Source organism: Simochromis diagramma, unplaced genomic scaffold (genome assembly GCF_900408965.1).
Source record: "Simochromis diagramma unplaced genomic scaffold, fSimDia1.1 OVJJ01000816.1, whole genome shotgun sequence".
Taxonomy (NCBI): domain Eukaryota; kingdom Metazoa; phylum Chordata; class Actinopteri; order Cichliformes; family Cichlidae; genus Simochromis; species Simochromis diagramma.
In genome coordinates, this window is record NW_024386908.1 from 17,392,491 (window position 1) to 17,408,952 (window position 16,462).

The following is a 16,462-nucleotide window of genomic DNA, read 5'->3' on the forward strand; positions in this document are numbered from 1 at the left end:
ATCTGCCTTCTCTCCCTTCTTCTTTCAAACAATGTAAGCCAACAACAACAAAAGTGTGGCTGTGAGCGGCGGCCACATTCCCTCCTACAACAGCAACCGGTGGGCTATCCTGACTGGTCCTTCGTTCTCCATGTCTCTGTCCATCTGTCCCACAGTCAGTCCGTCCTGTCTGTCGCCTGTCTGTCCCGCAGCACTCGGGTTTATTTTTCTTTGTTTCTGTCACAAACTGATCTTCCAGCATAATATTTCAGACTTGCTTTGCTGCTTATTTGGAGTCCTTCAATGGTTAGCTCATCTCTTACCTTTAGTTTTTGATCCCCTTCTCCTTTTTGTTTGGACTACAATGTGGCTGCAGATGTAAAATTGATGATATAAGGCGCCCTCTGGTGGGAAACTAAAAGTATTGCATGATTCTGTGTGGAGAACTTTAGTTTTAGAGACAAAATTCCTCATCTTCTAAATTAACCTTGCATTTGTGCTAATGTTACTTAAAGGCACAGCCGTAAATTTAGATAAAGGTCCTCAATGCATCTACCCCTGTCTTCACAGTCTTTTCCAGGTTCCTGTGTGGTTGCTTTCCTCCTGCGTCACACTATATAAACCTCTATAACAGCAGCTGTAGCTGAAGGAGGAAGGGCTTTCCTTTCTTCCAGAGCCCACACAACTTTAATAGTAGTCTGTTTGCTTTCCTGCCTGCTGACAAGATAATGGGCCTTTTTTGAACACTGGAGGCTTTTGTTAAGCTTATGTTTTAACAGCTATCTGCTGCCACATGTGCTGCTGCTGTGCAGCAGGGCTATTTTAATCTGCATCCTTGTGTCTGAATAGGCTGAACTGTGAGATTTGACAGTTTTATGATTCTGAGTGTTTACTTGGCTTAATTTAAGTTTGTTTTAATCACCACAGCATGTAATTTACTCAGTACTCTGAGTTCTTTATTGCTTCCAACAACTGCAGAAATGGCATTTAATACAGGGGTGTTGACTTGAAAGAGCAATTTTATTTGCCTCTGACCTGTCAGCAGGTGAGGTGAAAAGACTCTACAGCAGCATTTCTACAGTCATGCTGGAAAAACAATCGCTCACTACACTGGCATCACTTTTCTGTTTGCATCACACAAGTTAAAGGACACTTAAAACAAAATCTGAACAACTGCAGGCCTTACTTACCTCAGTTAAGATTCAAAACCCTGAAGAAGAATCTCCAGCCATCAGTTTGTGTCCTGAAGCACTTTGGACCTGGAGCAGGACAGTGATTGAATGGCTCAAAAAAAACTAAATGAAGGCTTTGGAGTGGCCGGGTCAAAGCTTAAACGCAAATCTGATTGATGTGCTTTGACCTTAAACAGGCTGTTTGTGCTGGAAAACCCTCCAGTGTGGCTGAATGAAAACAATTCTGGGCCCAAATTCCTCCACAGCAATGTGAAACACACGTAGTCAGTAATTGCAAAAGTTTGATTGCAGTTGCTACCAAGGGTGGCACAAGCAGTTATTAGGGTTAAGGGCTTATAACGTCTTTCCTCCTTAATAAATGAAAAACTGCGTTTTGTATTCTTCCCTTATCTTTGTCTTATATTGATATTTGTTCCAATATCAGAAATATGTAAGTGTGATAAATATGCAAAAAACTATGGAATTAATAAGGGGCAAACACTTTTTCACAGCACTGTATAAACCTCTTGATTGAGGGCTGTAGTCTTGCAGTAGCAGAAGAAACACAAGTTTGATTTGTATTTTGTTATCTAATAAAACGCACGAATGAAAAAGATGATTGTGTTTTGGCTCGTCTAATAAACGTGAACGGAAATGAACGAAGAAAACAAAACAGAAAAGTTGGTTAGGAAAAAAAATTGAATCAGTTGAAATTTGTAGAAAATCCCAAGTTTCTATTTCTTTAAATTAAAACAATAAATTCAATAAGTGAAAGACGTTAACTTTGTCGCCCGGTGGGTTTTAAGCAGTTTGTGGTGGAACAAAAGTGACCGAGGTCAGTGGGTAATTTCGTCACGCACACGCTCTTTAGTCTGTGGATGCAGGTCCAATAAGTCGACTTCCTGGATAACTCCCACAGCGCTTCCTCTTCCTCCAGCTGCTGTCGTCCTGACCTGACTCTGGTCATCACTTTTTCCCTTAAAACACCCACATAACCCACACCGTGTGTTCCTGTCAGCTCTGCTCATTTCTTTCAGATGTAAAGCAGCAAGTTTGAGTACTAATGTCAAACCTTGTACTGGTTGTAGAAGCTGAGTACTCTCTCTCTCTTTTTATAGTTGTACTTATAAGTCTCAGTGCATTTAAGAAGGTTCATTAATCAAGAAATATTTCTGTATGACCTTTCAAGCCTGGAGCTACTACTGCAGCCGAGTACTGTTTAATGAAATGTAGAAAGACTAATAATTTCAGAGCACGCTCAGTAGAGTGTCTCTTCCTAATTGAGTCTCCCATGATGGGAATTTATATCAAACATTATTTCTGATGTTTTTTTCCCTATCCTCCTCCCACTCTTTGCCTGTGGATATGTGATTATGTGTCTTCATGAGTGTATTCTCCTTTATTTTGTACTCTCTATGGCAGTGTTGTTGCATGAATTCATGTGCCCGTTTGTGACACGTCATCAGATGTGAACCAGCGCCACACAGTGTGTTCAGTCATCACCGCTCACCTTTGTTTCCTGATGGCGTTCTAATGCGTTTACACCTTTTTTTCCCCCTCCGATCTTTTACAGGTAAAGAGGACGAGTTTCCCAAGAAGCCTCTAGGGCAGCTTCCTCCTGAGATAGCCGTAGCAAACCACGTGGCCAACGGTCAAAGCCACGCGGAGCCAGCCGAGCCCCCCAGGGAGCCAAGTCCTCTACCAGACCCCCAGCGGGACGGACGGCCCCCGAGCCGAGCCCACCGGGAATCGCTGGAGAAACGGATCCGTCACCACAAGGGGGACAAAAGGGAAACCCACTCCAGGGGGTCAGGTGAAATCTCAAATGAGACACAAAAGCAATCCACCTCCACCACACCAGAGAGGGGGGCGACACCGCTGTCAGCCCCCACCCCAACACCACAGATGACCGCTGTGGATGGAGGAAAGGCTCACGCCATCGCCAACCACAACTCCAACGCAGCCTCTAGCTCCCGCAGAGACATGCCTGGGCCCCGGTGGGTCAAACCCTCCGAGACAAAGCTAGAAGCTTTGCGGGAAATTCAGATGAGCCGAGGGCCATCGCCGGCTCCTTCCAGCCCAGATGACACCGCTCAGCCTCACCGCCGGCCACGCTCCAAGGGCTACGCCCCCGGCACCGACCGAGGCTCCAATGCCTCCCAGTATGATAATGTACCAGGGCTGCCGGAGCAGGACTTCGAGATCCTGGAGCTTGAGAAGCCTCCGTCCAGATTGAGGCCCTTTCGTAATGAGATACCCTACAATGTGTCAGCCCTGCATCAGGGCAGCCCGAGCCACGGGTGCAGCCTGTCTGGGAGTGTCGTCTCCATGGCACCCGGGCCCAGAATGGCCAGACAGCCTCTTCCTCCTCGTTTTCCTCACAACAGTCCTGTAAATGTTCCGACTGGCTACCCTGACCCAAAGAACCAGTTCCATACCCCGCCTCATCAGCACTCCCCAGGCAGGACTACTACTGAGGTCCCCATTCCACATCCCACCCAAAGCGTGGACAACAGACTCTATGCTCTGCCCTCCCGATATCCTGCACCGCCCAGTGCATTGTATGGAGAACGAGCGTATGCCACCACCCAGCGACAGCCCAACAGCTTCTCCCCAGACAAGACCCTCATGAATAACACCTTCGCCACCTACCGCAGGCAGCCAACGCACAGCTGCGCCCGCAATCCTCGGAACCCCAGGCCTCCCCCGGAGCTGGACAACCAAGGGAGCTCCACCCCCATCTATCTGCAACAGCTCACCTCCACAGCACAGGTCTACAGGTTCGAAGGACACCAGCGGGGTGAGCCAAACCCGCACTACCTGCCAGCTCAGCAGGGTGTAGATGGGCTCCAGTGGGAGCCAACGGAGGAGTTGCCCCCTACATCCCCAGGTGGGATGCCTCGCTCGCCCAGCTTCCAGAAGGCGCAGATGTCGCCCCTCGCAGAGTTCACCTTCCCCGACAACCCGGACGCCCTGCGTCAGTACCGACCGCAACTCCAAGAGCAGCAGCAGCACCAGCAGCCTGTGTTACGGCAACAGCTTCCTCAGCTGTTTGGAGGACCACACTACAGGCACGCACAGGAGGCGTTTGCCATGCAGGAGTCCATGCTGCTGTGACAGGACGATATGACGAGACACTGTAAAAACTAAAAGAAAAGAAAACTGAGGCGTAGTCACCAACACTGTGGTAAAGACGACCAGTAGTCCTAGCTTTGTTAGGAACCGGCTTCTACTTTGGTTCTGTTGTCGTTCATGTGTGAAGTACTGACCTCCCGACTGTCACGCTGCATCGTAACGTTGCAGGACCCACCAGCCGCTGTTTCTACTGATCACTTTAAAAAAAAAGATTAAAAAGACTGACTGAAGATTTAATTTTATTTTTGGATGTAAATCATTAACAAGAGGTGACAAAATATAAATATATCTTTTAGAGTCTGATATGTACAGAAGATTTTTTTTTTTTTTTTTGAGTTATCGGTAACAGGGGAATTTTCTCCTGAGAGCCGATTTATTTTCCATCTTTATTTTTTTATATCTTACTCTCCAGATATGTACCGTAGAGATCATTTAACTCGATATGCTTGTGAATGTTATTTTTAAAGAAATATGACCAATGGTAGAATTAGCAAACAGTGCTACACGGGTTACCGTATGTCTTGATTTCCATTTAAATTTTTTTAAGCAGGTTTTGTTAAAAAATGTTTAGGACCATGCTTTCTGTAGTTTTTGTCCATTACTAATAGTTTGTTTTTGCATTACTTCAGGCCAGTCTTGTTTTTAATTAATTTCAACTGGGCGGCTCAACATATAGACAGCTGATTTTTGAGGGCTAATATATACTTTTTAAAAAAAAAAAAAATTATGGCTTTAAGTTATCTTGATTGTTATGTAACCATTGATAACACATTTTTTTTAATTGCTGTGACATAGTTATCACATCTCGAGCACATGGAGTCCGAGATGGTTTTAAACTACTTTCAGTACAAGGTTGCTTAACTTCATTATGTTTTACTACTCTCAACAATGTCACATCCACTGGCACACAGTCATCCGGCGCGCGCACACGCACGTAACAGATGTGAGTCGCATTTTTACCCACCTACTTTTCATACTCTGATGTAGATGCAAGTACTTTCAAACAGTACTAAAATGTTCTTTACATCCCCTCAGTCATCTTTGGGTTTTGTTTTAGTTGTGAAACAACTAATTGCAGTCCATTCTGATACTTTGCTTAATAAAAAGAGGTGGGGTGAAAATGAACCTTTAAATTTGTTTGTGGTTTTTTAAAATCAGCTCAATAAAAAACGGGGGGGTGATATCGGGTGTTTTTTATATATATATATATTAGGATGCAGTGCATGGAGAAACACTGTAAATGAGTTTTCCAGTGTTGCGAAAGCTTCCAAACCACCACAATTCCTGGATAATGGAATTTCTTGTGCACTCCAAAGGGGCCACGGGTTTTACTTCTAGGACTTTAATGAATATTTTTGTTTAGCAATCAGCAGTAAAAGGAAAATGCACAGGCTTCTGTCACGTAACGGTCACATATTGTTGTCTTTATTGTATACAGCGTTCAATTAGCAAAAAGCCAATTGAGAGCAATGGCAAACCCTGAAAATGTCAACTGTAATTTTAATTCTGGAGTCACTTCAATGCTCTCTCAAGTGCATCTATAAACAATTAAATGCAACATGCAGTGTCGGCACCTTTACGCACTGTGCTCTGCATATGCTCAGCCCTCAGTGACCCTAAAAACTTCCACTTTGGAGTAATCCCACTTACAGCTGATCATGGAATATCTAGGAAGTGAAGCAGTCGGTGAAACCAAATGATCAACTGATTGTTTAAATGATATTTATTTCACAATTAGCATAATTGACTAATTTCAGCCTCTTACTTTTAAAGATTTTCTGGCCTTATGAGCCATTACATTTTTTTATTACTGGAAAGACGGGTGGTGGTGTATGTGTCCTGACATTTTAGAAACTGTTTAGTCAAGACTGACTCAGGAAGAATGGAAGTAGTTTATTGCGTCCCTGCTCTAATCAAAGCCAACAGAAAATGAACATCGAATACAGAAATAAATAACATGTTGCTGAAGACTTTGTAATAAGAGCTGGTAGGCTGCCTAACATCGGCATTCAGCAGCTTGCTTCCACGCTGTTGTTGTGCATCTTTCTGGATAAATTAGCAGGAGACAGCTTCTGAGCTTTGCTGGATAAGCAAAGGATGCTTGGCAGGGCTGTGAAGGTTTGTGCAAACGGTTAACAAATCTGTGGTAGGAGAAGCTGAAAGAGACACCTGTGATGCACCGGGATGTTGCTTTGAATCCAGAACATCTTAAAGCTCAGTCATGTTATTTCAATCCGTGGTTGGAAGCAGATAAATCTGTGAGGAGAGCTCAGAATATTTTATGGAAAATTCTGGATTGATCCAAGAAAACCTTAGAATGTGGGGCACGTTTGGTATGTGATATATTTTATACTTTAACATAGCGCTCTGTGCACATGCTCACTCTGCACCACTACAGAGCTTAGATTCTATCTGATTACATGCCTCCCGGAAGGCTTAATGGATTAGTCGACCACAGGAAATTATGCCGTTTTTTTGTTTGTTTTTTCATGTCATCTTGCAAGTAATTCATCAAGCAAATAAGCAACAATATTCAGGTACACGATGCATTCAAAGTAGCTTCAATGTGATGCTTCTTTTGCTGAAAGGTGTACGAAACCGAGATTAATAGGTTAGGGAAGCATGACGAAGGTAGCTCTCCTCACCTGGCTGGAACACAGTTGTGATGAAAACATAATCCGTTGTGATTTTTCGTTTAAAACACGCTGGAAGTGATACATTGTTGCGTGTGGTTTGGGGTTTTTTGTTTGTTTTTTGCCTCATAGTGAACCTATATACCATTTTTTCCATTTGGCACCAAATACAGAAAAAGGAAACCATCACCCTCAGTCTGAGTGGGTCATTTATCAGCAGAAGTTGGCTAATTCCCAAGCTGAAGAAGCACTCGCAAACCAAACATCTCTTCTGAGAGAAGCCTGGCCTACATCCAGGTAGCAGTACCATTGCTAAAAGTCAACTTTGTTTAGGAAGGTTCCTGAATGAGTGAAGACACCCTAAAGTATCTGCATGTCAGTCATAATCAAAGCTGGTCAAACCGTCAAACCAGCTTTAATGAAACGCACTTGAATTCTTCGTTTATTCCATCTGCAATACCATCTGGAAATTGGTCATCTTAATGACAATGGCCTCATTTTTCAGCATGACAACAATCCCAAAGACACAGCAGATGTAGGAAAAGCATAGCTAGATAGAATAGAATAGAATGCCATTATTTAGAAAAACACAATGTTTCAGTAACGACTGGACCTAAACATTACTGGAGCAGTGTGTTGTGCCTCCACGTATTTTTATACACGTTTCAGTAAATTACTGCATAAATTTTCCGTTTTTCTAGCAAAATGTGAAAAGGAAAGGAGGGATTGATGAACACTTTTTCACACTGTTATGTCTTTATGAAAGCAGGCTTTGCTCGTTTAGAGCTGCCTGGGTCAAGTCGCCTAAGCATCGCAATTTGGATTAAAGTCACTCAGATGCTCACCCTCACCCATTTCCCCTGCTTCCTCCTTTTTATGTGCTTTTTAAAAAATATATGAGGCTAAGAAAATACCAGAAAAATACACTTCCCATAAAAATTCTCAGATAGCTGAAGAAGAACCACGTAGACAGGTTGGTGTTGTGTATGAGGCCCCAGGTTGAAAGTCTACAATGTAAAGATTTACTACATGAAATGAAACTAGTCATGCACATAGCTACTGATACTGACCAATCGTACCACTCAGCCTCATAATAGATACACCTATGGTATCAATTTCAAAATTCTACATCATCTTGTTCTAAAGTTATCACATTTACAAGATTTTCAGACAACTTGACCTCTGACCCCTGACCTTGAGCCAGAGTTCACTAAGATCTGATTCTTTGCAAACACATTCATAAGGCTCGCAGAATGACTGTCCAACAGGGGGGAAGAACTTGGACTGCAAATGGATTGTTGTGATTCTCCTAAATTCTGCACTCACCGACATATTGCACCTACTTGAATTCTACAATACATACATACATACTCATATGCAGTACAGGGGCCCCACAGGGAACTGTGCTGGCATGCACCCTGGATCCAGTGCAGGTGGTGGGAGACAGAAGGACTCTGGCCAAAATAACTTCTCTGATGGACAGAGTCTCCCACCCCGTGCATGTAAATGTTGCTGGACTGCAGAGCTCCTTCAGTGACAGACTGCTGCATCCTAGATGCTTGAAGGAGCGTTTCCGCAGGTCCTTCCTCTCTACAGCTGTCACACTGCACAATCAAAACTGCTCCCAACAAACATAGAGGTTTACATCAGTGCTGTGACAACTTCTGCTGTTATAACTTGCACATTACTTCTCTCAGTCTATATATACACTAACTTATTGGAAGTTACATGTCTACTTTTTAATGCACAGGTACAATACACAACCTGCACTTTTCAAAATATTCTAAATATGTAAACATCTTTCAGTATCTTGCTCTGTTTGCACACTACAACCTGGGTTTGTATGTAAAATATGTAAAAATTGTCTTTCTGTTCTGTGTGTATTTTTGTTTCTTTTTGCCGCTTATACAACCAAATTTCCCCTTGTGGGACATTTAAAGCATTATTCTATTCTATTTGTACGTATTGGATGTTCAAAGGACAGAAAAATATTCAAGTTTTTTGTCAGATTCAGTCGCTTATGTCACACACATGGAAGAGAGCTGGCCACCTCATTTTGAAGTTTCAGACTAACTCCTACCTCCTGAGAGCAAAGCTGGGTTCTGAAAGAGATCAGATCCTACAAATTTAAATCAATCTTGTATGTGTGGTAGGAGGGAGGGGTGGTTAAGTCAGCCTCTTCCTACTTCCTAGTAGCTCAGAACTCCATAGTGTCTATACAAACATGCTGTAGTAAGCAACTACCTCGCACCCCGAATTCAGCTCGAATACATTAAAAATGAAAAAACCAAAAATGCTAATGACCAGAATGCACACACTCAACTTGTTACATATTTGACAACATAGAAAAACAAGACAACAGTCTGAATGTTTTTATTTGATATTATTGTTTTATTTGATATATATGATATTTTGTATATGATATATATCTTAAATAAAGCGCCAAATCACAAGTTTATTCCCTGTTTGTACTGTAAGGTAAAAACAATACAGTACTACAGAGAAACCCAACAATCAAATGATCCCCTTTTGAGCAAGCACAAGGCGACAGTGGGGAAGAAAAACTCCCTTCTGACAGGAAGAAACTTCCAACGGAACCAGGCTCAGAAAGGGGCAGCCATCCGCTGCGACTGGTTGGGGGTGATGGAAATGGATTTGGTGCTAAAATTCTGCTTCAAGATTTTAAACGAAGCAAGGCAGCAGGAAAAAGCCAAAAATGTCACGTAATCATTGCTGCCCTTTAAAGCAGCACGTAAAGGGTTTTAAAAAAGCTTTTAACACTGCTGAAAAAAACCTGGAAATTTTGGACTTTTCTGGAGGACTGGGGAGCCCGAATTTCAAATGACTTATCACAGCCTTGTCAAAAGATGAATCATTTGACATCGCAGCATTTAAGAGCTTGTCTGGGGAGCCAAACTCCTTGATGAGGGATTTGGCCATTTTCTTAATGAACTGATTCTTGTCATTTATCAGATTTATGGCGGACTCTGTGCTGCTGAGTTCAGGCTGTATCAACTCTGTCAGATGGTTGATGAGAGTGTGTATTTCTCTTGAAGTACTTGTGGTCTTAGCCACAGATTGCATGGTCTTAGACTTACATTTTCCAAGAAGTGTCTTAAAGAGCAAAAAGGAGAGGTCAATGGACATTTCCTTAAAATCAGAAGATGACCTTGACACAACACCCATCTCTAATACTTCAAAGGAATCTTTAAGAGAGCCTGAAATGCTCGCAGAGCATTTTTCTGGAGAAACGCTCTTAGGTTCTGCCATTGGAGGTGAGTCAATGGATACCAGAGACCATTTTTCTGGAGAAACGTTCTTAGGTTCTGCCATTGGAGGTGAGTCAATGGATACCAGAGACCATTTTTCTGGAGAAACGTTCTTAGGTTCTGCCATTGGAGGTGAGTCAATGGATACCAGAGACCATTTTTCTGGAGAAACGCTCTTAGGTTCTGCCATTGGAGGTGAGTCAATGGATACCAGAGACCATTTTTCTGGGGAAACGCTCTTAGGTTCTGCCATTGGAGTTGAGTCAATGGATACCAGAGACCATTTTTCTGGAGAAAGGCTCTTAGGTTCTGCCATTGGAGGTGAGTCAATGGATACCAGAGACCATTTTTCTGGAGAAAGGCTCTTAGGTTCTGCCATTGGAGGTGAGTCAATGGATACCAGAGAGCATTTTTCTGGAAAAACGCTCTTAGGTTCTGCCATTGGAGGTGAGTCGATGGATGCCAGAGAGTATTTTTCTTTGTTCTTTGTTGAATCCATTTCACCAAATATCTCATGGATGACGTCAACTACAGCCTGTTCTACAGGGTTTAGAGCTCGGACACTTTCTGTTTCAGCAGTTATTTCACCTTCTTTTGCTACACCTGATCCTTCTGGAAGCTTAATTTCTTCCCCCTCCTGATCTGAATTTTCATCCTCTGTCATCTCTTCATTGAAGCTCCATGAGCTAGAGGGATTAAGAGAAATCTCAGAGATTGGTGTTTGCACTGAGATGTTTGCATCCGTACTTTCTGTATCAGAATCAGATGGACTGGTATCAGACCCGCTTGTCGGGTGCTGGCAGTGCAGCTTACCTACAAGCTTTTTAAGGCATGAGGCAGCGTGACGAACCATGCAGTGTAGTTTTTTAATATTATTAAATGTACCGCTAACATAAATGGTGGGGTCTTCCGGGAAATCAGGGCTTTGTGCGAGCAGTGCAACTATTGAACTGATCTTTTCGGAGATCTCTTCCTCAACCATGCGTGTCAGCTTTACAGCCCTCTTACATCGCTTTTTCGGGACATTAAGAGCGCTGGCGAAGACCGCTGAGATCGAGTCTCCGAGGGACGGCCTTATTTTCCCCTCATCTAAAAGCACCGGACATTCTTTCACGTTACGATCCTGAACATCGGGAAGGGCTATTTTTAGGATGCTGGCAGAGGCAGTCTGAATGATTTCAGAAAGCATGTCAGCAAGAATGCCTTGTATGTTGGCGTTGCATGTGCCACTTTGTATTAAGTACCACTCAGTTTCCGAGAGCTTATTTAAGTACTTATTGATTGGTGGCAAAATCTGGTCTGGCGTGACCACGATTGAATACTCATTTTCCTTTAGCATTGCCATTGCAGTCACAAATGTTATTTTCTTGGTTTGTGTTAAAAGCGTGAGACGTTTACTGAGAGAGCGCCGACTGTTCAACATGTGCCAACAAATGAGCATGTCGAAATGTCTGAGGGGTATTTATAGCCTCTTGCCTATGTGACGTTGCAGCACATCATAGCCAATCGAATTTCCTTTCATCTTTCAGTGACGTCACGAGCTACGCATGCGCAGACGCGGCACAACGGGCACTCACAGGCTGTATCCAAATTCAGGGTGTAATTCTTAAACACTTAAAGCTGAAATTCTGCATTGCACATCTTAATTAATCAAACCAAATTACTTATGGACCTGTGTACATGTGCACACATAGTCTGATGGGTGAGTGAAGTTGAACTCATACCAAAGCGACACTATACCTCGTGCTGAGCATGATCCAGGATAAGTGATTTATTTGTCTCCATAAATTTGTGTTTGTTGTGGAAAAACTGAATCTAGACGTTTAGAATTCATGGCGCTGCAGTGCAGTTCTCAGCTATGAACACAGAGGGGCAGTGATGTCATTTCTTTCATCAGTGGCTGATCTGTTCAGAGCAAGAGCCCCAAAAAGTGAGATTTGTTGCTGAGATTTCTTCCCTAACACACAAATAAAGGTCAAAGCAGAGAAACAGGAATAAAGGGAAAAGGACAAATACTCAGGCTGCACAGGCGGCTGCTGAACACATCAGCTGGGAGCTCTGTGGGAAGCGCAAGTTTGTGCTTTCCTTTTTTTTTTTTTTTCAAGAATCCCACCAGGTTATCATGTGTTGAGTGTAGGAAGACCATAAATTGGCCTTAATTGATGCAGTTCTAGCCTGACACGTGTAGAACATGAGCACAATGTGGCTTCTGAGATTGTTACTTTGCTATTAATAGCTGCTTTAATAGTAGTGCGTGTCCGCGGGGGCCGTCGATTCGCCAGCCGCTAGACGGTGTCGCAAGAGATGATTGGCAGGCGCTCGCCCTCTGCCACAGCTGCACAAACACTGAGCTGCAGTCGATGGGCTGAAGGCTTCTATTGAAGCATCTGAGGCTGGATTTAAAACCTGCAAAGTTAAATCAGTCATACGTGACATGATCAAAAAGTTCTGGCATGTAAATAAATATGAATGAGTAAATAAATAAAATGAATTCCTGATTTAAATTGTCTGTCGGTTAAACTCATCTTCTTCTGCACATCAAAACTAGGGACGCGTACGGCTCGTCTAGTAGACAATCAGTCATCACTATTGTTCATCTGACCATTTTACATTTTAATGGATCCCCAAATGTTCTTGAGAAGAATAAAACACTTAATGTGAGGGACTGCACAGTTAAGCAGCATTTAAACAGGGCGGGAGTATGTAATAGGGTCTAGTCATGCACATAGCTACTGATACTGACCAATCGTACCACTCAGCCTCATAATAGATACACCTATGGTATCAATTTCAAAATTCTACATCATCTTGTTCTAAAGTTATCACATTTACAAGATTTTCAGACAACTTGACCTCTGACCCCTGACCTTGAGCCAGAGTTCACTAAGATCTGATTCTTTGCAAACACATTCATAAGGCTCGCAGAATGACTGTCCAACAGGGGGGAAGAACTTGGACTGCAAATGGATTGTTGTGATTCTCCTAAATTCTGCACTCACCGACATATTGCACCTACTTGAATTCTACAATACATACATACATACTCATATGCAGTACAGGGGCCCCACAGGGAACTGTGCTGGCATGCACCCTGGATCCAGTGCAGGTGGTGGGAGACAGAAGGACTCTGGCCAAAATAACTTCTCTGATGGACAGAGTCTCCCACCCCGTGCATGTAAATGTTGCTGGACTGCAGAGCTCCTTCAGTGACAGACTGCTGCATCCTAGATGCTTGAAGGAGCGTTTCCGCAGGTCCTTCCTCTCTACAGCTGTCACACTGCACAATCAAAACTGCTCCCAACAAACATAGAGGTTTACATCAGTGCTGTGACAACTTCTGCTGTTATAACTTGCACATTACTTCTCTCAGTCTATATATACACTAACTTATTGGAAGTTACATGTCTACTTTTTAATGCACAGGTACAATACACAACCTGCACTTTTCAAAATATTCTAAATATGTAAACATCTTTCAGTATCTTGCTCTGTTTGCACACTACAACCTGGGTTTGTATGTAAAATATGTAAAAATTGTCTTTCTGTTCTGTGTGTATTTTTGTTTCTTTTTGCCGCTTATACAACCAAATTTCCCCTTGTGGGACATTTAAAGCATTATTCTATTCTATTTGTACGTATTGGATGTTCAAAGGACAGAAAAATATTCAAGTTTTTTGTCAGATTCAGTCGCTTATGTCACACACATGGAAGAGAGCTGGCCACCTCATTTTGAAGTTTCAGACTAACTCCTACCTCCTGAGAGCAAAGCTGGGTTCTGAAAGAGATCAGATCCTACAAATTTAAATCAATCTTGTATGTGTGGTAGGAGGGAGGGGTGGTTAAGTCAGCCTCTTCCTACTTCCTAGTAGCTCAGAACTCCATAGTGTCTATACAAACATGCTGTAGTAAGCAACTACCTCGCACCCCGAATTCAGCTCGAATACATTAAAAATGAAAAAACCAAAAATGCTAATGACCAGAATGCACACACTCAACTTGTTACATATTTGACAACATAGAAAAACAAGACAACAGTCTGAATGTTTTTATTTGATATTATTGTTTTATTTGATATATATGATATTTTGTATATGATATATATCTTAAATAAAGCGCCAAATCACAAGTTTATTCCCTGTTTGTACTGTAAGGTAAAAACAATACAGTACTACAGAGAAACCCAACAATCAAATGATCCCCTTTTGAGCAAGCACAAGGCGACAGTGGGGAAGAAAAACTCCCTTCTGACAGGAAGAAACTTCCAACGGAACCAGGCTCAGAAAGGGGCAGCCATCCGCTGCGACTGGTTGGGGGTGATGGAAATGGATTTGGTGCTAAAATTCTGCTTCAAGATTTTAAACGAAGCAAGGCAGCAGGAAAAAGCCAAAAATGTCACGTAATCATTGCTGCCCTTTAAAGCAGCACGTAAAGGGTTTTAAAAAAGCTTTTAACACTGCTGAAAAAAACCTGGAAATTTTGGACTTTTCTGGAGGACTGGGGAGCCCGAATTTCAAATGACTTATCACAGCCTTGTCAAAAGATGAATCATTTGACATCGCAGCATTTAAGAGCTTGTCTGGGGAGCCAAACTCCTTGATGAGGGATTTGGCCATTTTCTTAATGAACTGATTCTTGTCATTTATCAGATTTATGGCGGACTCTGTGCTGCTGAGTTCAGGCTGTATCAACTCTGTCAGATGGTTGATGAGAGTGTGTATTTCTCTTGAAGTACTTGTGGTCTTAGCCACAGATTGCATGGTCTTAGACTTACATTTTCCAAGAAGTGTCTTAAAGAGCAAAAAGGAGAGGTCAATGGACATTTCCTTAAAATCAGAAGATGACCTTGACACAACACCCATCTCTAATACTTCAAAGGAATCTTTAAGAGAGCCTGAAATGCTCGCAGAGCATTTTTCTGGAGAAACGCTCTTAGGTTCTGCCATTGGAGGTGAGTCAATGGATACCAGAGACCATTTTTCTGGAGAAATGTTCTTAGGTTCTGCCATTGGAGGTGAGTCAATGGATACCAGAGACCATTTTTCTGGAGAAACGCTCTTAGGTTCTGCCATTGGAGGTGAGTCAATGGATACCAGAGACCATTTTTCTGGAGAAACGCTATTAGGTTCTGCCATTGGAGTTGAGTCAATGGATACCAGAGACCATTTTTCTGGAGAAACGGCTCTTAGGTTCTGCCATTGGAGGTGAGTCAATGGATACCAGAGACCATTTTTCTGGAGAAAGGCTCTTAGGTTCTGCCATTGGAGGTGAGTCAATGGATACCAGAGACCATTTTTCTGGAGAAAGGCTCTTAGGTTCTGCCATTGGAGGTGAGTCAATGGATACCAGAGACCATTTTTCTGGAAAAACGCTCTTAGGTTCTGCCATTGGAGGTGAGTCGATGGATGCCAGAGAGTATTTTTCTTTGTTCTTTGTTGAATCCATTTCACCAAATATCTCATGGATGACGTCAACTACAGCCTGTTCTACAGGGTTTAGAGCTCGGACACTTTCTGTTTCAGCAGTTATTTCACCTTCTTTTGCTACACCTGATCCTTCTGGAAGCTTAATTTCTTCCCCCTCCTGATCTGAATTTTCATCCTCTGTCATCTCTTCATTGAAGCTCCATGAGCTAGAGGGATTAAGAGAAATCTCAGAGATTGGTGTTTGCACTGAGATGTTTGCATCCGTACTTTCTGTATCAGAATCAGATGGACTGGTATCAGACCCGCTTGTCGGGTGCTGGCAGTGCAGCTTACCTACAAGCTTTTTAAGGCATGAGGCAGCGTGACGAACCATGCAGTGTAGTTTTTTAATATTATTAAATGTACCGCTAACATAAATGGTGGGGTCTTCCGGGAAATCAGGGCTTTGTGCGAGCAGTGCAACTATTGAACTGATCTTTTCGGAGATCTCTTCCTCAACCATGCGTGTCAGCTTTACAGCCCTCTTACATCGCTTTTTCGGGACATTAAGAGCGCTGGCGAAGACCGCTGAGATCGAGTCTCCGAGGGACGGCCTTATTTTCCCCTCATCTAAAAGCACCGGACATTCTTTCACGTTACGATCCTGAACATCGGGAAGGGCTATTTTTAGGATGCTGGCAGAGGCAGTCTGAATGATTTCAGAAAGCATGTCAGCAAGAATGCCTTGTATGTTGGCGTTGCATGTGCCACTTTGTATTAAGTACCACTCAGTTTCCGAGAGCTTATTTAAGTACTTATTGATTGGTGGCAAAATCTGGTCTTGTTAGGATGCCTGGGTCGTTGACCCAGGG

The 16,462-nt window shown here is 42.8% G+C and overlaps 1 protein-coding gene across 1 annotated transcript in view; it reads left to right on the top strand.

Annotated features, from left to right (window-relative positions):
• The window catches only part of usp6nl (USP6 N-terminal like), a 64,728-nt gene extending 59,317 nt beyond the window's left edge, over positions 1-5,411 (top strand). The window contains exon 20 of the mRNA XM_040036062.1: positions 2,725-5,411. Within this exon, the coding sequence (XP_039891996.1) occupies positions 2,725-4,268 (1,544 nt within the window). The 3' untranslated portion in view covers positions 4,269-5,411. The remainder of the gene's footprint in view (positions 1-2,724) is intronic.
• The last annotated feature ends 11,051 nt before the right edge of the window (positions 5,412-16,462 follow it).